General features: G+C 46.6%; 1 protein-coding gene across 1 annotated transcript in view; it reads right to left on the bottom strand.

Annotated features, from left to right (window-relative positions):
* LOC139264081 (ran-binding protein 9-like) overlaps window positions 1-21,516 on the bottom strand; it is a 192,622-nt gene extending 171,106 nt beyond the window's left edge. Inside the window, exons 1-3 of the mRNA XM_070880174.1 lie at window positions 21,178-21,516; window positions 11,864-11,983; window positions 3,653-3,756 (exon numbers count right to left, since the gene is read on the bottom strand). Coding sequence (XP_070736275.1) covers window positions 3,653-3,756; window positions 11,864-11,983; window positions 21,178-21,451 — 498 coding nt within the window. The 5' untranslated portion in view covers window positions 21,452-21,516. The remainder of the gene's footprint in view (window positions 1-3,652; window positions 3,757-11,863; window positions 11,984-21,177) is intronic.
* Between the last annotated feature and the right edge of the window lie 3,994 nt (window positions 21,517-25,510).

Genomic DNA, 25,510 nt, shown 5'->3' with positions numbered 1-25,510 from the left:
GTCTCTCTCTCTTTGCCCCCCCCCCCCAAGCCTCTCCAGTCTCTCTCTCTCTCGATCTCTACCCCCAAGCCTCTCCAGTCTCTCTCTCTCGATCTCTACCCCAAGCCTCTCCAGTCTCTCTTTCTCGATCTCTACCCCCAAGCCTCTCCAGTCTCTCTCTCTCGATCCCCCCCCCAGTCCTCTCTCTCTCGCTGCTCCCCCCCCCCCCCCCCAAGTCTCTCTACCTCGCTGCAGCTACCCTCCCCACCTCAGCCTCGCTCCCTCGCTCCCCCCACCCACCCCAGCCTTGCTCCCCCCACCCACCCCAGCCTCGCTCCCTCACTCCCCCAGCCTCGCTCCCTCGAACCTCACCCCCCCTCCACACCCCAGCCTCGCTCCCCCCCCCCTCCACACCCCAGCCTCGCTCTCCTTCCCACCCCCCCCACCCCCGCTCTCCTTCCGCCCCCCCACCCCCGCTCTCCTTCCCACCCCCCCACCCCCGCTCTCCTTCCCACCCCCCCCACCCCCGCTCTCCTTCCCCACCACCCCCACCCCCTTCCCACCCCCCCCCACCCCCTTCCCACCCCCCCCCCACCCCCCGCTCTCCTTCCCACCCCCCCCACCCCCGCTCTCCTTCCCACCCCCCCCACCCCGCGCTCCTTCCCACCCCGCCCCACCCCCGCTCTCCCTCCCCCCTGCCCCACCCCCCCAACTCCAACCCTCCTCCCCACCCCCACAACCACCCTCCTCCTCTCCCACCCCCCCAACTCCACCCTCCTCCTCCCCCCCAACCTCTCTCCTCCCCCCCCCAACCTCTCTCCCCCCCCCCAACCTCTCTCCTCCCCCCCCAACCTCTCTCCTCCCCCCCCCAACCTCTCTCCTCCCCCCCCAACCTCTCTCCTCCCCCCCCCCCCCCAACCTCTCTCCTCCCCCCCCCAACCTCTCTCCTCCCCCCCCCCAACCTCTCTCCTCCCCCCCCCAACTCTCTCCTCCCCCCCCCAACCTCTCTCCTCCCCCCCCAACCTCTCTCCTCCCCCCCCCAACCTCTCTCCCCCCCCCAACCTCTCTCCTCCCCCCCCCCAACCTCTCTCCTCCCCCCCCAACCTCTCTCCTCCCCCCCCCAACCTCTCTCCTCCCCCCCCCAACCTCTCTCCTCCCCCCCCCCAACTCTCTCCTCCCCCCCCAACCTCTCTCCTCCCCCCCCCAACCTCTCTCCTCCCCCCCCCAACCTCTCTCCTCCCCCCCCAACCTCTCCTCCCCCCCCCAACCTCTCTCCTCCCCCCCCCAACCTCTCTCCTCCCCCCCCCAACCTCTCTCCTCCCCCCCCAACCTCTCCTCCCCCCCCCAACCTCTCTCCTCCCCCCCCCAACCTCTCTCCTCCCCCCCCCCAACCTCTCTCCTCCCCCCCCCAACCTCTCTCCTCCCCCCCCCAACCTCTCTCCTCCCCCCCCCCAACCTCTCTCCTCCCCCCCCCCAACCTCTCTCCTCCCCCCCCAACCTCTCTCCTCCCCCCCCCCAACCTCTCTCCTCCCCCCCCCAACCTCTCTCCTCCCCCCCCCAACCTCTCTCCTCCCCCCCCCCAACCTCTCTCCTCCCCCCCCCAACCTCTCTCCTCCCCCCCCCAACCTCTCTCCTCCCCCCCCCAACCTCTCTCCTCCCCCCCCCAACCTCTCTCCTCCCCCCCCCAACCTCTCTCCTCCCCCCCAACCTCTCTCCTCCCCCCCCAACCTCTCCCCTCTCTCTTCCCCCCCCCAACCTCTCTCTCTCTCTCTCTCTTTCCCCCCCCCCAACCTCTCTCTCTCCTCCTCCTCCCCCCCCCAACCTCTCTCTCTCTCTCTCTCTCTCTTTCCCCCCCCCAACCTCTCTCTCTCCTCCTCCTCCCCCCCCAACCTCTCTCTCTCTCTCTCTCTCTCTCTCTCCTCCCCCCCCCAACCCTCTCTCTCTCCTCCCCCCCCCAACCTCTCTCTCTCTTCCCCCCCCCCAACCTCTCTCTCTCTCCCCCCCCCAACCTCTCTCTCTTCCCCCCCCCCCAACCTCTCTCTCTCTCCCCCCCCCCAACCTCGCTCTCTTCCCCCCCCACAACCTCTCTCTCTTCCCCCCCCCCCACAACCTCTCTCTCTTCCCCCCCCCCAACCTCTCTCTCTCTCTCCCCCCCCAAACCTCTCTCTCCCCCCCCCACCCCCAAACCTCTCTCTCCCCCCCCCACCCCCAACCTTCTCTCTCTCCCCCCCCCGCCCCCAACCTCTCTCTCTCCCCCCCCGCCCCAACCTCCCTCTCTCTCTCTCCTTCCCCCCCCCCCAACCTCTTTTTCTCTCTCCCTCTCCTCCCCCCCCCCCCCCCCACTTTCAGGGTGAAGCACATGCCCATCCTAACATGGAAATCCTGAAGTTGTGGTCAGTCATTAATTTCTCCGATATTGGCTGTGTTGTAGCACCCCTGCCAACAATCAGTGTAATCTGTCAAGTAATGGGAAACTAATGAAAACCATGGCCCTTCCATAGTAATATCGCTGTTAAATACCCCATCAAATGTTAGACTCTTTTGGATTAAGTGTAACTCTGATTTTAATAGCATTTTGACTGCTAAACAAACATTATGGCCCTAAAAAATTAATTTTAATTTTGTGGAGCATCAAGTTTATCTATTTTAAGAAAATTCTAATTTTAAATGTTTGTTCTCTATTTCAGGTTTACCTTTTCCCCGTGTGAAAGTCCCAATCTTTGTTTTGCTCTAACATTTTTTTTTAAAGTTAGAATCATAGGAGCTTACTCACTTCCTGGGTCTCAATCTGTGAGAATTCTGCATTTTGATTGGCTGCTTAGACAGTTTCTTGACATCACAGCAACTCGCATTAGGAACTTCCCATTAAATTGCAGATTTCAACTGCACATCAGCAAAGCCGAACTTCTCGCCACAGAGATTGCAAGATCTTTGTAGGAAGCTTACTTCGGGGCCAGCGGCAAACGCCATTGCAGGATACCCAACAACCAGGTCTGCACTACCTTCAGTGGTCAATTTAGCACAGAAATCTCAACTTAAAAAAAAATCTGCAACACAAAAAACTACAACTTAAAAAGATCCCACTCCATTTAGTTTTAAAAAACAGTATTATTGATTGCAGGAAAGGAGTTTTTAAACAAAAGCATATCTTTATTTTAAGAATATTCCAATATGAAATGTTCACAACTTTTTAGTTGATGCTCACACATTATGCGGATAAAAATGGCAGACCAAGACTAGCCAATAAAAAAAAACACACAGGCAGCATACGTAAAAGAATATATAGAAAGGACATAATTTTAGCATCGATTTAGATCGATTATGAGAATGTCACTGCTATTGTTTGAGGTTCTTTGAAGGCACTGATTAAATTACACGCCTGCCATAGTATCCTTTGTTGCTTACAAAATGCAGTCATATTTTAATTATCAAGAATTTATTTTACACAGCGTACTATACTACTGGGATGGAAAGAAAAACAGAAAACACCGGAGACATGCAGCAGGTCAGACAGTATCCATCGGGAAAACACAAGATAGTTGATGTTTGTAACCGAAACATGTTTGCTCGACAAATGCTGATTGACCTGCCGAGCATCTCCAGCGGTTTCTGTTTTTGTTTGATTTCCAGCAGCTGCAGTATTTTGCTTTTTGTATCACTGGGGTTGTCTTACTTGTTGAATTTTGGTTGCCATGTCCTTGTATGTAACTTCCATACTGGAGTTCATGATTCTCAGCAGTGCAGCTACCACAACCTCCGATTGCTTAGTGCTGAAGCCTGTGAGAAAAAACAGCAAAACATTGCAACAAGAAAGCCTGTTAGAACAAAGGTACTAATAAAAAATGAGAATAGCAAAGAGAGAAGATATATCAATAACAGAAGCTCCCAAAAATAAAACTGACATTTGCCATATACAGGATGTACCTCTCCAGTCCGGCACCCTTGGGACCTGACCGGTGTCAGACCAGAGAATTTTCCGAACGATGCGCTCTGCTCAGAAGCTTACTGTGCAGTATTTAGTCATCCACAAGTCAAGAGAAACGGCGTGGCGGGCAGGGAGAAAGAGGGAGAGCACGAGCCTGGGGTCAGGCCAAGCTTCGGCACCTCAGTCAGCCGCTTGCCCTTCCGTCCCCCAGCCTGCTTACCTCAACGAACAGCCCTCTCCAACTTCAGCCGCACAGCAGACTTTAAATCTCTTCCTTTACCCAGCTGAACTGTCTACAGCTTTAATGAGACATGGGAGTTACACTTCATGAAGTGGAAAACCCAAAAGATACAAACTATCATCTCCGCTAAGTCTCACTCGGCTTCTTTCTGGATGCCCCAACTCTTGATTTATACTACAACTTTGCTTGGCATCAGCACTAAAGTTGTAGTGTAAAAGCTCTCTGAATGAAGTATTCAACCATTAGCTCACACTTTACAACCTTTTCCATGCTTGCTTGTGTCGTTCTCTCATTTGTTACACTTTGTCATGCTGTTCAAGCACCATTACTTTCATTCATGGGACTCTATCACGCTGCTTTCTCTCCCCCCACCCCGAAAACTGTCGACAATGCATACACCTTCACAGTTTGTGATCTACTGTCAAACCACAGAGAGAACCTAGCTAATATCAGAAATACTATTCCAACATTCACGATATTTAGTCCACCTTAATGTATTTTTATAATTTTTCAAATAAATACTTAAAAAAACAAAAAAATTCCTGCTACATAACAGTTTAATGGTTTACCAGGCAAAATACACTTAATTGGCCAGCAAAATGCACTAACTCAGCCTCGTTAATCATGTTGCCTAACATTACCCTGATTCAATCTTACGTAATAGCGTCGACTGAAAGTAAATTGAACTGACCGCATAGTGGGTATAAAACAGGCCCCAATTACTAGGACTAGTGGCAGAACATCCAGCATTCTGATCATTAAAAAAACAAGTATACTTGGAAAACCAAGGAAGTTAATAAACAAAAACATGACCAATATATTCAGACCAACAACTGTGTTTATATAAATAAATTATTAGATGCTACAGGAGGGGGAAAAAAGCCAACTGTAGGTAAGTAAACTCAGAATAGAGTCCTTGGTACTTCAAGCACTGTCTCCTCCAACATTAACTACTCTGTGTCTGAAATGTCAGTATTGAGAGCCATGAGGCAAACCACAGTCACACTAGTAACTACTCATGGTTGCTATACTACTTTTTGCAGATGTCATAAAACCTTCAAAGAAAAAAGGGCAAATTAATTATTTTTAAAACACAACATGCAATAATGGTTTGGGGGGGGGGGGGGAAGGGAGGTAGCACAACTAATGCTTTTGAAAAATATATTTCACACAACTGACATCCTACAACAGCTTTGGAGATAGAATTATTCTCAGTTATCAAATGCATAATCTGGTCACATACGAGTATCACAGCAGGAGGTTCTCCTTTTCAGTTGGAAGTGAGCACATTGCAAATGACTGAGCACTTTCTATGTTTACAGCACTTTTTATGTTTACAGATGTATGCAATTTCTTCCATCATTGGAAAATGTGTGATCGACATTCTCAGGGTTCAATCTTCCTGCACCCTCAACGCATTGTATTGTTGCAATGACAATCGTCTTAATCACATGAAGTATGACACAATGAGCATTTGTATAACTTGCATTTATACAGCACCTTTAATGTAGAAAAGTGACCCTCGGCATTTGAGGTAATAGGAAAAAACACTGCGCATGTTTTGCCATGTGAAATATTCTGGTATGGATTATGCTAGGCACGTTAAAATGATGCTTTTTTGCATTAGGGATAACTTGTCCTTTGCCAGACAAAGCCATGTGTACATTAAAATGGCTAAATATCACCAGTTCTTACTGCTGACGGTGGTGGTAATCTCTGTCCACCTGGGGATCGCTTGTCGTGTAGGAGTTCCGAATAGAGTGCTTGCTTTGGGAGTCTTGTGTCGGACATGCGGATGATGTGGCCCGCCCAATGGAGCTGGTCGAGTGTGGTCAGTGCTTCGATGCTGGGGATGTTGGCCTGATCGACAACATGGACGTTAGTGCATCTATCCTCCCAGGGAATTTGCAGGACCTTGCAGAGTGTTGGTGGTATTTCTCCAGCGAGTTGAGGTGACTACTGTATATGGTCCACATCTCTGAGCCATATAGGACACGCTCAAAGCCTCCTTGATAAAGTGCAACATCCCCACCGACACCTAGCCAAAGACCAGCCTAAGTGGAGGGCACTTAGTACCTCGGGTCTCGTCGCCGAGAGCATGCAGAAAACAAGCGCAGGCAGCGGAAGGAGTGTGCGGCAAACCAGACTCCCCACCCACCCTTTCCTTCAACTACTGTCTGTCCCACCTGTGACAGAGACGGTAATTCCTGTATTGGACTGTACAGTCACCTGAGAACTCACTTTTAGAGTGGAAGCAAGTCTTCCTCGATTTCGAGGGTCTGCCTATGATGATGATGATGGTGGTAATACAAAGTCCATTATACTTGCAGCAAGTAAAATACTGGTGCTCTTTTTTTTCTGTTTTTAAAGAGTGGCATTGATTACACAATTAATTCCCTGAATTTAACTCTGATCAGAGCACCAGTGTAGGGATTTCTCCCTCACTTGACACCTATGGTGCACAAAGAAGCAACAGGATGGAAAATGTGCTGCTTAATAACTATTATTTTTAGATATCTAATAAGAAATTACATCAAAGAAACTGACCAGTCTTAAATCATTGGACTTTGCAACCTTGGCTCAGCGGTAGCACTCTCGCCTTGGAGTCAGAAGGTACTGGGTTCAAGTCCCACTTCACTTAACCACACTGAGCTTAACTTACAGCACTAAGGGAGTGGTGCAACGTTGGAGGCGCCTTCTTTCGGATGAGATGTTCAATTGAGGTCTCAACTGCTCCCATGGCACTATGTGAAGAAGAACTGTGAAGTTCTCCTGGTGTCCTGGTCAATATTTACCCCTCAACCAACATCACAACCAACAGATTATATGATCATATATCTTACTGCTGTTTGTGGCTCTGCATCATAGGCAGTCCCTCGGAATCAAGGAAGACTTGCTTCCACTCTTAGCAAGAGTTCTTAGGTGGCTGTACAGTCCAATACGAGAACCACAGTCTCTGTCACAGGTCAGACAGATAGTCGTTGAGGGAAAGGGTGGGCAGGGAGCCTGGTTTCCCGCACGCTCCTTCTGCTGCCTGCGCTTGATTTCTGCATGCTCTCGGCGACTATACTCGAGGAGCTCAACGCCCTCCCGAATGCACTTCCTCCACTTAGGGCGGTCCAAGGCCAAGGACTCCCAAGTGTCGGTGGGGATGTCGCACTTTATCAGGGAGGCTTTGAGGGTATCCTTGTAACGTTTCCTCTGCTCGTCTTTGGCTCGTTTGCCGTGGACGAGTTCAGAGTAGAGCGCTTGCTTTGGGAGTCTTGTGTCTGGCATGCGGACTATGTGGCCTGCCCAGTGGAGCTGAACAAGTGTGGTCAGTGCTTCAATGCTGGGGATGTTGGCCTGTACGAGGACGCTAATGTTTGTGCGTCTGTCCTCGCAGAGGATTTGCAGGATCTTGCGGAGACATCGCTGGTGGTATTTCTACAGCGACTTGGTGTCTACTGTACATGGTCCACGTCTCAGCCATACAGGAGGGCGGGTATTACTATGGCCTTGTAGACCATGAGCTTGGTGACAATTTTGAGGGACTGATCTTCAAACACTCTTTCTCAGGCGGCCGAAGGCTGCGTTGGATCTCATCATCAATGCCTGCTCTTGCTGATCGGAAGCTCCCGAGATAGGGGAAGTGGTCCACGTTGTCCAGGGTCGCGCCGTGGATCTTGATGTTTGGGGGGCAGACTGGTGGAGGACCTTTGTCTTACTAATGTTTAGCGCAAGGCCTATGCTTTCATATGCCTCGGTAAATACGTCGACTATGTCCTGGAGTTCAGCCTGTGTGTGTGCACAGACGCAGGTGTCGTCCGCGTACTGTAGCTTGACGATAGAGGTTGGAGTGGTCTTGGATCTGGCTTGTATCTGGCGAAGGTTGAACAGCTTCTCACTGGTTCTGTAGTTTAGCTCCACTTCAGCGGGGAGCTTATCACCTGTGAGGTGGAGCATGGCAGCAAGGAAGATTGTGGCCATGCATTACAACAGTGACTACAAAGAAGTACTTTTTTGAGGTGTAAAGTGCTTTGTGACATCCTGAGGTCATGAATGATGCTATATAAATGCAAGTACTTTCCTTTGAGACAGTAACAATGCTTATTGGGTTAATCATTTGGTCTTGTGACCAAGCCAAGAGCTGAAATCAGTTTACTATTTCACGTGATTAGGTAATTGATCTCTTCCAATTCTTAGATTTTGTCTATGGAGCCTATTTTTCAAAGGCTCTTCAAATTATGGGACAATTCAATTTTTTTTAGTGTGAATTAATTCTGAATGGTCAGAAATGGAATGTGTATGGAAGCAAGAAAAAGATGATATTGTAAAAAAAATCCTCAAAAAATCATTTAAATCACAGGTAATATGACAGGATCCCTATGGAAGTACACCACCAGTTGAGTTTCAGACATGGAGGCACTTTAGTTACTAGACTGAACCAATTACAGTGACTAGTCAAATGCCTTTAAATATTGCAGACGCAAGGAAAGGATGGAGAGAGGAAAGAACCAAAAAGGAAGGTCTGTGATAGGGTGGCATGCAGGAGAGAACAAAAGGGATGATGGTGAGGTGCAAAATGAGATAGTAATGGGACAAGTAAAGGAACAAAAGATGGGTCTAGATGATGTGTAAATGGGAATAGCAGAATCAACAGATGCCATCTGGAAAAAATGAGGGCAAAGGTTATGATCTGAAATTATTGAACTCAATGCCGAGTCCACAAGGCTGTAAAGTGCCTAATCAAAAGATGAGCTGCTGCTCCTTGAGCTTACACTGAGCTTCATTGGAACAGTGTAGGAGGCCGAAGACAGAGAGGTCAGAGAATTAAAGTGGCCGGCCACCGGAAGCTCGTTGTAGTTTCATAGGGCCCAATTTTCCCCAATTATCTGTGCCGTTTTTTTGGTGTGCACCCTTTTTTTTCGGCAGTAAACTAAAATCTCCAAGTTTCCCCAAAGTTTCTGCGCCAGTGTAATTCACTTAGATACGATTTTTTTAGGCTATGATTTTTTAATATCTGCCACCCATGCCAATTCTGGCCATTTAAGCAAGTTTGGCCAACTATGATTTTTCTTAAGACGGCAAATGTGTACGCTCTGAAAAACCTGGGTAGTTAGCAAAATCAGCACAGAAGATCCAGTTCCACGGCCAGGTCAGCAGCGGCAGAGAGGGAGAGGTGGCATCCGGTCTGGGCCAGAAGCGCCACCAGCTACGGGGGGGGGGGGGGAGGTCTTTCAGCCTGGGCTAGGAGCGGCACCGGGGGATGGGAGTCCTTTCGGCCTGGGCTAGGAGCGGCACCGGGGGAGGGGAGGCCTTTCGGCCTGGGCTAGGAGCGGCACCAGGGGAGGGGAGGCCTTTCAGCCTGGGCTAGGAGCAGCACCAGCTCCAGAGGAGGGGAGGCCTTTCAGCCTGGGCTAGGAGCAGCACCGGGGGAGGGGAGATCTTTCAGCATGGGCTAGAAGCAGCACCGGGGGAGGGGAGATCTTTCAGCCTGGGCTAGGAGCAGCACCGGCCCCAGGGGGCAGGGAGGCCTTTCAGCCTGGGCTAGGAGCGGCACCAGGGGAGGGGAGATCTTTCAGCCTGGGCTAGGAGCAGCACAGGGGGAGGGGAGATCTTTCAGCCTGGGCTAGGAGCAGCACCGGCCCCAGGGGGCAGGGAGGCCTTTCAGCCTGGGCTAGGAGCGGCACCAGGGGAGGGGAGATCTTTCAGCCTGGGCTAGGAGCAGCACAGGGGGAGGGAAGATCTTTCAGCCTGGGCTAGGAGCAGCACCGGCCCCAGGGGGCAGGGAGGCCTTTCAGCCTGGGCTAGGAGCAGCACCGGGGGAGGGGAGGCCTTTCAGCCTGGGCTAGGAGCGGCACCGGCTCGGGGGAAGGGAGGCCTTTCAGCCTGGGCTAGGAGCAGCACCGGCCCCCGGGGGCGGGGAGGCCTTTCAGCCTGGGCTAGGAGCAGCACCGGGGGAGGGGAGGCCTTTCAGCCTGGGCTAGGAGCGGCACCAGCTCCGGGGGAGGGGAGGCCTTTCAGCCTGGGCTAGGAACGGCACTGACTCCAGGGAAGGTGATGCCTTTCGGCCTGGGCTAGGAGCGGCACCGGCTCTGGAGGAGGGGGAGGGGGTTGCCTTTCAGTCTGGGTTAGGAGCGGCACCGGTGGAGGTGAATACTTTCGGCCTGGGCTAGGAGCAGCACCGGCTCCGGGTGAAGGGAGGCCTTTCGGCCCGGGCTAGGAGCGGCACCGGCTGGGGATGCCTTTCCAATTCAGTTTACAGGATAGACTTTTGGCACAAAGACTCTTTAATATTTTCATGTTGGTAAGCTGTTGCCTTAAATAGGTGCTTGTGAGCTAGCCAGAATGTCTTGCATGTTTCACTTTCCAGCCTCAGCCCACAGTGTCCCACCCGTTACCCTAGCAACTTGATCTTTTGACTCACTTCTTAGGCTCCACCCACAGAGCTTAAGGACAATGTGCGCCAGGCTACATTCACAAGTTAAAACATGTAAATTTTCAACTTTTTTGGGCAATAGGCAGGCCCAAAAAATACGGGCGTAACTCTTCAAAAACGCCAAAAAACAGCATTGGGGAAAATTGAGCCCATAATTTCAGTCTATTCTTGCCCCGTGGAACTGATTTCTTCCTACTTCGACTATTTTTTCTCCCCTTGTCCAGTCTCTTCCCACCTACATCTGCAACTCTTCCAAAGTCCTCCGCCAATAACAGTTTCCTGGTTCTAACCATCTCCTTTTCACCATGTACATCCAATCCAGGTATGTGGGTAGAGACTGATGCGATGGAGTTGTATAGGGATTGAATGTCCATTGTGAAAAGGAGATGCGCCTAAACCCGGCATTTCTGATCTGTCAAAATGTCACCGCATCCCTGGGAAAAGGACGTTCATGGGCGGAAATTTGGGCTATTCGCCCAATTTGTCCTTAAAATACTTACGTCTGGTAAAAGCAGGCACAAGACCTGCTTTTATCAATGCAAGAGTTTTAAAAGATAGAAAAATTAAATTTTATCACTAATTTTTATATTAAAAACCCTGACCATTAAGGTAAATTTATTTTTAACCCCATTAAAATTTTTCAAAAAAAGATACATTTTTTCCTAAAACATTTAATTTAATTCAATTTCAATTAATTTTAAATATGTGAGGTGCTTTTTAAAAATGTTATTGTGTTGCGTTTCTTGTGGGTATTCTCATTGATAGTAATGGGAGCTCAAACAAACAGAACTCACCATTATCAATGAGAATATTACATTGTGATTGATGGTCCAGGCCCACGTGATCCCAGGATGCTCTTACATTCCTGGGATGCATGGGTCCCTGCGCTGGGCTGCACATCTAGGCCTCAGACAGGAAGTGTTCGTTCCTCCGGGACCACCAGGTACTTTTGTAAAAATTATGTCGGTCGGAGGCAATTTTTGGCCCAATAACTTTTGTGCAGCATTATATTCAATGAACCCTCAATTTAAGCATACATTTTATTCATATTAAGTGGAAAACACCATTGGTGGAATAACAGCTTAGGTCCTTCCTCCTAAATGGCCATTGATTGAAATTCCAAGCCTACTTGTCACAGTTTGAGAATTTGCTTGGTTTCTATCTCTGCAGTAAATCTAGGTCACTGACAATTTCACTCTTCCAAAACACCAATTTATTTAAGAAATGTGGTGATAAAATGGAGAAGTAAAAGAAAATTTCTTCAGTAGGAAATCATGCAAAATTAAGTTATATTTACCATATTCTTCCAGTTGTCGCACCACTGCATGAGTATCGAAACAGAACTTTCGACCTTCCAATGGAGGCAGATCCACTTTTCTCGAGTTATACTGCAAAGATGCTGCCGACGTGCTTAACTCTAAAATAAAATTGATATAAGCTTTAGAGAAAGAAAAACTGTCACTGACTTTGAGGTGCAGGGTAGAGGACAGAAGGAGGGAAGGGGCTCCCTAGGAAAAGTTACTTGACTAAAAACTAAATATTTTCATGAAATCAGGTTCTCTAACTGGCTATTCTACTTGTTCACTGAACACAGGATCATAAAGTGAAACCCAACAGCAGTTGGCAGCAGATATAAACAGGGAAGAGAAGCTGGAGTTGGCAATTTTATACAATGTACTTCCCCATTTTATACTGAAAAAAAGTTATTGAAATTTAGTTTGACTGAAAAAAAAAATCAAAGTTCTTACTTGCTCGGAGGCACAAAACCAGGCCTCTATCCTCAATAAGCACTAGCTGATATCACTAACAGAGGCCATCTCATATAGTGCCACAAAAGTTTCCCAACTTCAGACCATCCCAAGTCAATCCAGAGCCAAGAACCCTGGGAACAATGTTAACAGTTGGATATTCTGCTTTCTCAACTGGGACTGTGGCTTTTAGTCTTTTGTCATATGCTCCAGTTAAGCTCTTGAGCCAGTTGCAGTTCCCATTTCTTTCTATGGGATCATTCCAGAATGCACTCTACTGATATATTGTGCAGCAGCAGCAACCAAGGGAAGAAAAGTGACAAGGTAAGAAAATGTTTTTAATGTCTGCGTAAAATTTATAAATGTACACCTTCAAACTTACCTTCCCTTTTAAGCATTAAGTGTCAGTTTGGCTTAGTTAATAGCATTCACTTTGAGTGCAAAGGTTATGGGTTCAAGCCAATTGCAGATTTAAGGATATGATCTAGGTAGAAATTTCTTCAGTGCAGTACTGAAGGAGTATTGCATTTTCATCACTATACCATTGGTTGCCATGCTCTCAGCTGGCTAGGCCCAAAGCTCGGGAATTCCCTCCAGAATCCTCTCTGCCTCTCTCTCACTTCCTCTATGATACTCCTTAAAACCTATCCCTTTAACCAAGTTTTTGGTCACCTGTCCTAATGTGGCTCAATGCCAAATTATGTTCAATAACGCTTGTGAATTATAAATACAAGTTATTGTTGCATTGTCAGGTGTAGTCTTTTGGATAAGACATTAAAACAAGGCCTTGTCTGCTTGTTCATGTGGATGTAAAAGAGCAGAGTATTTTTCCAATGACCTGGTCAACATTCCTTTTCCAATCAACACCATGATAAACAGATCAACTGGTTATTAATTCACAAGCTGCGAATCTTGCTGTGTGCAAACTTGCAGTCGTGTTTATCCACATAACTATTGACTGCACTTCAAACATAATCCATTTTCTGAAACATTTTGGGACATCCTAAGCATGTGATAACCATTATATAAATGTAAAGTCTTTCTTTTTAGCATTCTTCCTCATTTGATCAACTTCCACAAGAATGATAAACTGTCCACCACAGATACAGAATCAATTTTGGATATGGCTTCTTCTTTTAAAAGTTATGACTGCAGGACCATTCTAATGAGGCTGTCTTCCCTCATTCAGTTGTGTACTGCACTCAGTCAACAGTATCAGCTGCTCTAGGGGTAGTTTGTACCTGCCAGAGGTTCTGTAAGTTTCACTTTTTAATCCATCAACAATGTTATCCCAAAACCTGGTCACTCATTTTTTCTCAGCCAATATATACAGTACTTTCTGTTTATTGTCTCAGCAGTCCATCAAATCCTAACTTCAGCAGATCTATTTCAGAATTGCATTTGAACCCAATTGATACCAAATCCTGATTTCAAGACGTTTCAAAAGTTATGATCATTTGTAATGATCAGTACAGTGCTTACACTGTACCTCTGTCACAAAACTTCCAGAAGTGAGAGATCTTCTCCAGATTCAGTAAAAGGAGCTATATGATCATTTTATTCACTGAACATCCAAACTTTTCTTCTAAGCGTGGAGAGACTGAGCTTTTTTTCAGCAAGCAAGCCTACAGCACTATTCCAGAATAAGGAAACTGCACCACCAAAAATGTTATCTAACTCTTATTTCCTTGACTGAAAGGAAGGATACGTTGTTAATGGGCATAGTAGTAGGCAGAACTAAGACATATTTGCCAAATGACCTATAGGCTACATATGGCCCAAGCTCTATCAATCCAACCCACAAAGCCCAGTCATAAGAACATATGAAATTGAAGCAGGAGTAGGCCATTCAGCCCCTCAAGCCTGCTCCGCCATTCAATAAGATCATGGCTGATCTTCTACCTCAACTCCACTTTCCTGCACTATCCCCATATCCCCTTTTTTGTCTTGAATATACTCAACGACTGAGCCTCCACAGCCTTCTGGGATAGAGAATTCTTCACCACCCTCTTAGTGAAGAAATTTCTCCTCATCTCAGTACTAAATGGCCAACTCCTTATTGAGACTGCAACCCCTGGTTCCAGACTCCCCAGCCAGGGGAAATATCCTCCCTGCATTTACTCTGTCAAGCCCTGTAAGAATTTTGTATGTTTCAATGAGATCACCTCTCATTCTCCTAAACTCGAAGTTAACTCAATCCTATTTGCATTATTCACGGTTTGTTCTTTGTGAATTTATTGGGCCTGGTGGTCTGTTCTTAGAGGATGTGGCTTGCAGTATATATAAATTAATGAAAATATTTAATCTTTGTATGTGACCCCAAAGGCTCTGTGGTACACAAATAGGTTGCTCATAAAGGCAAAAGGCTTGTACACCTCTGCTACAGAGAAATGTATCACTAAACTTAGATTGACAAATTGAATAGTACAGGAGCAACAGGGAGAGTTCAAACGCATTTTACCAGAATTTCTGACCACTTCATGGAACATGATGCAAAGGATGCCTCTCAATACTATCTGTAAGACATCTACATAGAAAAACTCACTTGGCATTTGCCTTGCTCAGCAAAATAATTTTTTAGTACCACTGTGGTTCAAGCTGGCTTCAATATTTTCACCACTAGTTTTGTATAATCCCTTTCACATGTATGGAAACACAACTACATTCAGGAATGAAAAACTAATTCCCGTGATAGTATTCAAACATCAGAAATGTCTGTCTCCTTAAAAAATAAACCTTGAAATACACAAGATTATCAATGCAACCAGCACTGAAGATTACTACAGACCAAGAGGGTAACTCTAGTTTATTCCTCTGGTTTACTTTTTCTCCACTCTTATCTCTGCTAGCCCATCTGCCTATCACTCAAGAACAAGTCGCTGCCCGACAACAAACTCACACCCCGGTATTCATCCAACACTCCCGGTTTACAGGCGGTAACAACTTATGCATATCGTTTCATTTATATAGCAGGAAAATAAAGCATAAGAAAACTAATTGTAACAAAAGACAATATATAAACATGGTACAGAATGTTTGTTTGTGTGAATGTATGAGGAATAATGTCTGAGGCGTGTTAGATGTATTAACATTCTGGTATTCAGCAAAGATATTCAGTATTCTTTCTGTAAAAAAAAGGCCTGTGTTCTTTAAACCATATCCAGCAAGTAAACACGTCATTTGTTATCAAGCAGTCACCTTGCCCAGCTTGTCAGGTAGAAATGAACTGAAAATTAACAGGAAATCAGGCTCCTACATTTGTTTTCAGCAACCGTAAGAGTTTTGTCTGTAATTGCTGGGCAAGTAGCCCAACTCTGCGGCAGAAATTGAATGTTTCTCGGCGCTTCGGATGATCTGTCAAGGTGTACCTTGACAGATTGCAAGTTCAGGATTCAGTGCAAGCACATGCGCTTAAACATCAAACTTGCAATGTATTTCAAAGGTCATGCACTTTGGCAGAAAAAAAAAATCACAAAGTTATTGTTTAAATGGAGAAAAATTGCAAAGTGCTGCAGTACAGCGGGACCTGGGGATACTTGTGCATGAAACACAAAAGGATAGTATGCAGGTACAGCAAGTGATCAGGAAGGCCAATGGAATCTTGATCTTTATTGCAAAGGGGATGGAGTATAAAAGCGGGGAAGTCTTGCTACAGTTGTACAGGGTATTGGTGAGGCCACACCTGGAATACTGCACGCAGTTTTGGTTTCCAGATTTACGAAAGGATATACTTCCTTTGAAGGCAGTTCAGAGAAGGTTCACTAGGTTGATTCCGGAGATGAGGGGATTGACTTATGAGGAAAGGTTGAGTAGGTTGGGCCTCTACTCATTAGAATTCAGAAGAATGAGAGGTGATCTTATCGAAATGTATATGATTATGAGGGGACTTGACAAGGTGGATGCAGAAAGGATGTTTCCACTGATAGGGGAGACTAGAACTAGGGGGCATAATCTTAGAATAAGGGGCTGCCCATTTAAAACTGAGATGAGGAGGAATTTCTTCTCTCAGAGGGTTGTAAACCTGTGGAATTTGCTGCCTCAAAGAGCTGTGGAAGCCAGGACATTGAATAAATTTAAGACAGAAATAGACAGTTTCTTAACAGATAAGGGATTAAGGGGTTATGGGGAGCGGGCAGGGAAGTGGACCAGAGTCCATGATCGGATCAGCCATGATCGTATTAAATGACGGAGCAGGCTCGAGGGGCCATATGCCCTATTCCTGCTCCTATTTCTTTTCTTATTATGACGGCGTACTCAGAGTATGGTATCATACCCACCGTAAAATCCAGGCCATTATCTTTCAAAAGGTCTACATCCCAAACCATTGTTTTTTCTCTTTACAGATGCTGTCAGACCAGCTGGTTATTCCCAATATTTTCTACTTTTGCCCAGATAATGAGTGTCATGGCTGGTGGAACCAAGTTTAGCTGGAATGTAATAAATGAAAAAAGGGGAATTACTGGCCAAGAGGTGGAGGCTTTTAACTGGAAGTGGAAGAGGAACCCTAACAGAGCCAGTTGTGGGCAGACATGCCCTGCAGCCCCCTCACACACCAACTCTTAGCATCTTTGAATATGGATAAATACCCAGGCCCAGATGAAATGTATCCCAGGCTGCTAAGATAAGCAAGTGAGGAACTAGCAGAGGCTCTGACCACCATTTTCCAATCTTCTCTGGCTACAGATTATGGTACCGGAAGACTGGAGGAATGTTAACGTACCATTGTTTAAAATGGGAGAAAGCGATAGATCGAGTAATTACAGGCCAGTCAGCCTAACCTCGGTGTTGGGAAAATTATTGGAAAAAAGTCTGAGGGACAGGATAAATCTTCATTTAGAAAGACACAGACTAATAAGAATATAAGAACATAAGAAATAGGTGCAGGAATAGACCATACAGACGCACGAGCCTGCTCTGCCAATAAGATCATGGCTGATCTGATCATGGCCTCAATTCCACTTTCCTGCCTGTTCCCCATAACAGTTGACTTAATCAAGGATAGTCAGCATGGATTTGTTAAGGGAAGGTTGCGTCTGACTAACTTGATTGAATTTTTTGAGGAGGTCACAAGGCGGGTCGATGAGGGTAGTACGTTTGATGTAGTGCATATGGATTTTAGCAAGGCTTTTCATAAGACCCCACATACCAGAATCGTCACGAAAGTAAAAGCCCATGGGATCCAAGGCAAAGTCAGAGGCGAAGCAAAAGGTAATGGTCGATGGGTGTTTTTGGTGACTGGAAAGCCATTTCCAGAGGGTTCTGCAGGGCTCAGAACCAGGTTCCTTGCTTTTTGTGGCATATATCAATGGTTTAGACTTGAATAGAGGGGGTATAATTAAGAAATTTGCAGATGAGGAGGCTTGACATGGTGGATGTTTCCAAGAGAGAATGTTTCCACTAATGGGGGGAGACTAGAACTAGGGGGCATAATCTTAGAATAAGGGGCCGCCCATTTAAAACTGAGATGAGGAGAAATTTCTTCTCTCAAGAGAGTTGTTGATCTGTGGAATTCGCTTCCGCAGAGAACTGTGGAAGCTGGGACATTGTCTTAAATTTAAGACTGAGATAGTTTCTTAACTGATAAGGGAATAAGGGTACGGGGAGCGGGCAGGAAAGTGGACCCGAGTCCATGATCGGATCAGCCAAGATCGTATTAAATGGCGGAGTAGGCTCGAGGGGCCGTTTGGCTTACTCCTGCTCCTATTTCTTATGTTCTTATGTTAAGTGTAGAGTAACAGAGGGACCTTGGAGTACATGTCCACAGATCCCTGAAGGTAGCAGGGCAGGTAGATATGATGGTTAAGAAGGCATACGGGATACTTGCCTTTATTAGCCAAGGCATAGAATACACGAGCAGGGAGGTTATGCTTGAACTGTATAAAACACTAGTTACGCCACAGTTAGAGGACAACATTGCAGGAAAGATGTGATTGTACTAGAGGGTACTGAGGAAACAGAAAATAGGCGCAGGAATAGGCCATTCAGCCCTTCAAGCCTGCACCACCATTCAGTAAGATCATGGCTGATCATTCACCTCAGTACCCCTTTCCTGCTTTCTCTCCATACCCCTTGATCCTTTTAGCCATCAGGGCCATATCTAGCTCCCTCTTGAATATATCTAACAAACTGGCATCAACAACTCTCTCCGGTAGAGAATCCCAGAAGTTAACAACGCTCTGAGTGAGAAGTTTCTCCTCATCTCGGTCCTAAATGGCTTACCCCCTTATCCTTAAGACTGTGACCCGATTCTGGACTTCCCCAACATTGGGAACATTCTTCCTGCATCTAACCTGTCCAGTCTCGTCCCGTCAGAATTTTATATGTTTCTATGAGATCCCCTCTCATTCTTCTAATCTCCAGTGAATACAGGCCCAGTGGATCCAGTCTCTCCTCATGTCAGTCCCGCCATCCCGGGAATTAGTCTGGTGAACCTTTGCGGCACTCCCTCAAAAGCAACAACGTCCTTCCTCACTAGGAGGCCAAAACTGAACACAATATTCCAGGTGAGGGCTCACCAAGGCCCTGTACAACTGCAGTAAGACCTCCATGCTCCTATACTCAAATCCCCTAGCTACGAAGGCCAACATGCCATTCGCCACCTTCACTGTCTGCTGTACCTGCATGCCAACTTTCAATGACTGATGTACCATGACACCCATGTCTCGTTGCACCTCCCCTTTTCCTAATCTGCCACCATTAAATAATATTTTGCCTTCATGTTTTTGCCACCAAAGTGGATAACCTCACATTTATCCACATTATACTGCATCTGCCATGCATTTGTCCACTCACCTAACCTGTCCAAGTCACCCTGCAGCCTCTTAGCATCCTCCTCACAGCTCACACCACTACCCACCTTAGTGTCGTCTGCAAACTTGGAGATATTACACTCAATTCCTTCATCTAAATCATTGCAGTATATTGTAAATAGCTGGGGTCCCAGCACTGAGCCTTGCGGCACCCCACTACTCACTGCCTGCCATTCTGAGAAGGACTCGTTTATCCCTACTCTCTGCTTCCTGTCTGCCAACCAGTTCTCTATCAACGTCAAATACATTATCCCCAATACCATGTGCTTTAATTTTGCACACCAATCTCTTGTGTGGGACCTTGTAAAAAGCCTTTTGAAAGTCCAAATACACCACATCCATTGGCTCCCCCTTGTTACATCCTCAAAAAGTTCTAGAAGATTTGTCAAGCATGATTTCCCTTTCATAAATCCATGCTGACTTGGGCCGATCCGGTCACTGTTTTCCAACTGTACTGCTATTTCATCTTTAATAATTGATTCTACTGACATCAGGCTAACCAGTCTATAATTCCCCATTTTCTCTCTCCTTCCTTTTTTAAAAAGTGGTGTTACATTAGCTACCCTCCAGTCCATAGGAACTGATCCAGAGTCGATAGACTGTTGGAAAATGATCACCAATGCATCCACTATTTCTAGGGCCACTTCCTTAAGTACTCTGGGATGTAGGCTATCAGGCCCTGGGGATTTATCAGCCTTCAATCCCATCAATTTCCCTCACACCATTTCAAGACTAATAAGGATTTCCTTCAGTTCCTCCTTCTCGTTAGACCCTCGGTCCCCTAGTTTTTCTGGAAGGTTATATATGTCTTCCTTCATGAAGACAGAACCAAAGTATTTGTTCAATTGGTCTGCCATTTCTTTGTTCCCCATTATAAATTTACCAGATTCTGACTGCAATGGACCTACATTTGTCGTCACTAATCTTTTTCTCTTCACATAGCTATTTGCAGTCAGTTTTTATGTTCCCAGCAAGCTTCCTCTCATACTCTATTTTCTCCCTCCTAATTAAACGCTTTGTCCTCCTCTGTTGAATTCTAAATTTCTCCCAGTCCTCAAATTTGCTGCTTTTTCTGGAAAATTTAGATGCCTCTTCCTTGGATTTAACACTATCCCTAATTTCCCTTGTTAGCCATGGTTGAGCCACCTTTCCCGTTTTGTTTACACTCCAGGCAGGGATGTACAATTGTTGAAGTTCATCCATGTGATAGAAACATAGAAAATAGGTGCAGGAGTAGGCCATTCGGCCCTTCTAGCCTGCACCGCCATTCAATGAGTTCATGGCTGAACATGCAACTTCAGTACCCCATTCCTGCTTTCTCACCATACCCCTTGATTCCCCTAGTAGTAAGGACTTCATCTAACTTTAAATGTTTGCCACTGCTTAGCCACCATCAACTGTTTAAGTATCATTTGCCAGACTATCCTAGCCAATTCACATCTCATACCATCGAAGTTACTTTTCCTTAAGTTCAGGACCCTAGTCTCTGAATTAACTGTGTCATTCTCCATCTTAATAAAGAATTCTACCATATTATGGTCACTCTTCCCCAAGGGGCCTCACACAAGGTTGCTAATTAGTCCTTTCTCATTACACATCACCCAGGAGATTTACAAGGAAGTTACCTGGACTGGAGAATTTTATCTATAAGGAATGATTATATAGGCTGCATTTGTTTTCTTTGGAACAGAGGAGGCTGAGTTGAGAACTTATTGAGGTGTATAAAATTATGAGGGGCCTAGATAGAAAGAACCTATTTCCCTTAGTAGAGGGGTCAACAACCCAGGGGACATACATTTAAAAGTAATTGGCAGGAGGTTTAGAGGGATTTTTTTCACTCAGAGGGTAGTGTGGTTCTGGAACTCACTGCTTGAATGGGTGGTAGAGGCAGAAACCCTCACCACATTTAAAAGGTACTTGGATATGCACTTGAAATTACGGACCAAGAGTTGGAAGGTGGGATGAGGCTGGATGGCTCCTGGCCGGTCGGCACGGACATGATGGGCCGAAATGCCTCCTTCGATGCTGTAAATGTCTATGATTCTATGACTCACCTCTCATGGTTACACTGTGGCCCCGGGTTGGCTCCACCTTCACCTTGCGACGCAGCACCAGCATCCAGCGCCGCTCCAGCCCTCCCCTTGTGCGCGCTGGCCCGAGGACAGGAAGACCACAGCCGCCTCTCTGGGTAGTGGTAAAACAGGGCCTGGAGCGAGCAGGCACTTGTGATAGAGCCAGGTCAAGGCCTGCTGCCCGAGGCCCGGTGATGAAGCCACTCCTGCATGCGGCCCGCAGACCCCATCTCCTGCATGCTGGCTCCGCTAGCATCACTGACCTGACGTCTGCCGCCCGCGCACGGCGTCTGACGTCACCTCTCAGCACGTCCACGCGAATGGAAGCATCACTGCGTAAACTGATGACGCATGCACGCACATTCGATTTGGAGGCGCGCTTTGTACGTCCTTGACGGCTTTTGAATGAGAGCCGTTGGGTACCGAACAATTCTTCTTGGGTCAGGTAACATGACGACCCAGAACTTGCTGGGAAAATAATGGCGAGTTCATGGCGCCTGCCATGTGTGAAAAGAAAACCCAGTAAGTTGTGGCGAGGAAGAGATACGCCGGAAGTTGTCAATCGTCACAAATTGCTGGAGGATTTGCGCCGCTGGCTAAAACTGTACGTCGCTTTCACCCTCCCCATGCGTGTCAATAAATTGTTGGATTTATGCAGTAAATTCAAATGAGTCTCGCCGCAGATATTTCATATCGTAAGGACGCTGTAAATGACGATCCTGACATGAAACTCAACCGTGGAAACACATAGGGAAAAAGAAAGATTTGCATTCATATAGCGCCTTTCAAGACCTCAGGACATTATAGCCAATGAAATATTTTTGATGGGTAGTCAATCATCATCATAGGCAGTCCCTCAGAGTTGAGGAAGACTTGCTTCCACTCTTAACATGAGTTCTTAGGTGACTGTACAGTCCAACACAAGAATTACAGTCTCTGTCACAGGTTGGACAGACAGTGGTTGAGGGAAAGGGTGCACAGTGAGTCTGGATTGCCGCACGCTCCTTCCGCTGCCTGCACTTGATTTCTACATGCTCTCGGCGACGAGACTCGAGCTCAGCGCCCTTTCCCGCTGCACTTCCTCCACTTAGGCGAGGGACTCCCAGGTGTCAGTGGGGATGTTGCACTTTATCAGGGAGGCTTTGAGAGTGCCCTTGTAATGTTTCCGCTGCCTGCCTTTGGCTCGTTTGCCGTGGACGAGTTTCGAGTAGAATGCTTGCTTTGGGAGTCTCGTGTCTGGCATGCGAACTATGTGGCCTGCCCAGCAGAGCTGATCAAGTGTGGTCAGTGCTTCAATGCTGGGGATGTCACTGTTATAATGTAGGAAACGCGACACCCAATTTGCGCACAGCAAGCTCCCACAAACAGCAACGTGATACTGACCTGATCATCTATTTTCTGGTGATATTGATTGAGGGATAAATAATGGCCAATGCACCAAGGAGAACAATTTATATTCCCGTTTGGAATCAAAAATACAATTTTGCAATTTGCGGATGACACCAAATTGGGAAGGATAGTCAATACTGAGGAGGACTGCAACAGGAAGACATTAATAAACTTGCAAAATAGACATATAATTGGCCACTGAAATTAAACACAGTGAGGTATATTTTGATAGGAAGAATAAGGAGGTCACATATTACTTGGAAACTATGAATCAAAGTGGGGTAGAAGAGCAAAGTGATCTTCGAGTACAAATACACAAATCACTAAAAGTAGTGACACAGGTTAACAAGGCCATAAAAAAAAGAAAACCAAGCACCAGGGTTTATTTCTAGAGAGATTTAATTGAAAAGTAGAGAAGTTATGCTAAACTTCCATCGAACCTTGGTTAGACCACACTTGGAGTACTGGGTGCAATTCTTGTTGCCATATTTTGAAATATAATAGAGGCACTGGAGAGGGTGCAAAAAAGATTTACAAGGATGATACCAGGAATGTGAGGGTATACCTATCAGGAAAGAATGAATAGGCAGGGGCTCTTTTCTCTTGAAAGGAGAAGGCTGAGGGGTGATATAATAGTTGTTTTAAAATTATTATAGATTTTTTACGTAGAAAATAGGTGCAGGAGTAGGCCATTCGGCCCTTCGAGCCTGCACTGCCATTTAATGAGTTCATGGCTGAACATGCAACTTCAGTACCCCATTCAGTACAGAGTAGATAGCGAGAGAATGTTTCTACTTGTGGGGAAGTGCAAAACTAGAGGCTACCACAGGAAGTAGTTGAAGCGAATAGTATCGTTGCATTTAAGAAGATGCTAGATAAGCAAATATGAGAAAAGGGAATGGAGGGTTATGCTGATAGAGTTAGATAAGGAAAGACGGGAGGAGGTTTGAGTGGAGCATAAACGCTGACATGGCCTGGTTGGGCCAAATGGCCTGTTTCTGTACTGTATATCCTATGTAATCCCCCTGCCCTTCTTCGAAATAGTCCCATGCGATCTTTTACATCTACCTGAGAGGGTAGACGGGGCTTCGGCCTAATGCGAACGACGATATCTACGACAGTGCAATACTGTGCACAATACTGTGTTGGTCTAGATTTTGTGCTCAAGTCGTTGGAGTCACAACCTTCTGACTCAAGGGCACGGGTGCTACCAACTAATCCACAGCTGATGCAGGTAACAATTGAAACTGAAGTCTCATTCCTGTAGTTAGTAATTTGTTTCTAGAGGATTTCTAAATTTTACATTTTTTAATTGTTTTCTTAGTTTTCCTTTCTGACTCTTTTCTCTCTATCTTAATCCAATCTTTCTTTCCCTCCCTTTATTTCTTTTTCTGTATCTAATTCACCCCATTTCCTTCTACGTCGTCTGCTCTGTTTCTATCCTTAAGTTCATTGGTTAAGGAGATAGATCATTGGGCCCGACATTCAAGAGGTCCTGGATGCCCCATTGATTTCACAGCCCCATCATCAATTCACATTTCCTACAATTTATGGTGCAAAAATAATACTGGGTGAGGTGAAACAAAATTGAATTCCCAGCACTCGCCACGAGATGAGCTGCTCCAACAATTTATGGTCCAATCTTCTTAAGCAGTCCCTCAGAGTCGAGGATGACTTGCTTCCACACTAAAAATGGGTTCTCGGGTGACTGATGAGCCCGATGCGGGACCTACAGTCTCTGTCACAGGTGGGGCAGACGATGGTTGAAGGGATGGATGTTGGTTGAAGGCATGGGTGGGTGGGATGCCTCGGAGGCTGAACAGTTTCCTGTTTATTCTGTAGATTAGCTCCACTACAGCGTGGAGCTTACTGATGGTGAGGTGGAGCATTGCAGCAAGGAAGATCGAGAAGAACATTGGTGCAATAACACAGCCTTGCTTCATCCCGGTCCGTACATGAATTGGGTCTGTGGTGGATCGGTTGGTCAGCATCACGGCTTGGATGTCATCGTGACGCAGGCGGAGGATGGTGACAAACTTTTGAGGACAGCCGAATTTGAAAAGGAAGCTCCATAATCCCTCATGTTTGACAGTGTCGAAGGCCTTTGTGAGGTCAAAGAAGGCCATGTACAGAGGTTGACGTTCCTACATTTCTCTTGAATTTGTCCCGTGGTGAAGATCATGTCCATTGTGTCCCTTAGTGGGCGGAATCCGCATTGCAACTCTGGGAGGAGCTCTTCAGCCACAGGGAGAAGGCAGTTTTTGCCCTTACAGCTCAATTGCCTGCTGAAAAAAAATACATTAAAAATAATTCACAAATGGGAGATTTCAGCTCTTAAAGCTGACTTTCCTTCCACACCTAAAAGAAATGGAAAAGTGCTTCAACGCTAACACAAATGGTTCAATAAGCCAGGGAAGGGGCACCCCGGGTCTCACACGCAGCAATCCAACATTGTGCAGGGGATCAACACTGCAAGAGAGGTCCTCTACCCACAGGGACCAGGAAGCCCTCCAGAAAGAAGGATGTGGGACCAGTACTGAGGCCGTCAGTGTCGCCCCCACCACCTGCTCCAGTGCCCAAAGAAGCTTCATGAGCTCAGAACAGTGGTCAAGATCAGTGAATGCATCTTCAAAAGTCGTCTCCTACCAAATGCTCCACTAGCCTCACACACTTCTCAATGCTCCCCCCCGCCCCCTAAATCAGTCACCCACCAACAATCTGTATCAATCACAAGGCACAACTCCCATTCCTAGCTTCACCTCACCCCCTTGGAGGAGACGGTGCTCACCATTCTTGGTAGGGACATGGCTGAGCCCTGGGCCAACAGTGAGGCAGAAAGATACAAGATCAAGGTATCCTCATACATTATCTTCCTTCTCACAGGCACCTCTTACTTTCCCATCCTCCTCTCACCACAACTTTACCC

This window comes from Pristiophorus japonicus, chromosome 5 (genome assembly GCF_044704955.1).
Source record: "Pristiophorus japonicus isolate sPriJap1 chromosome 5, sPriJap1.hap1, whole genome shotgun sequence".
Classification (NCBI taxonomy): Eukaryota; Metazoa; Chordata; class Chondrichthyes; family Pristiophoridae; genus Pristiophorus; species Pristiophorus japonicus.
The sequence above is the reverse complement of the archived record's forward strand: the minus strand, read 5'-3'. Positions and strand labels throughout refer to the sequence as shown.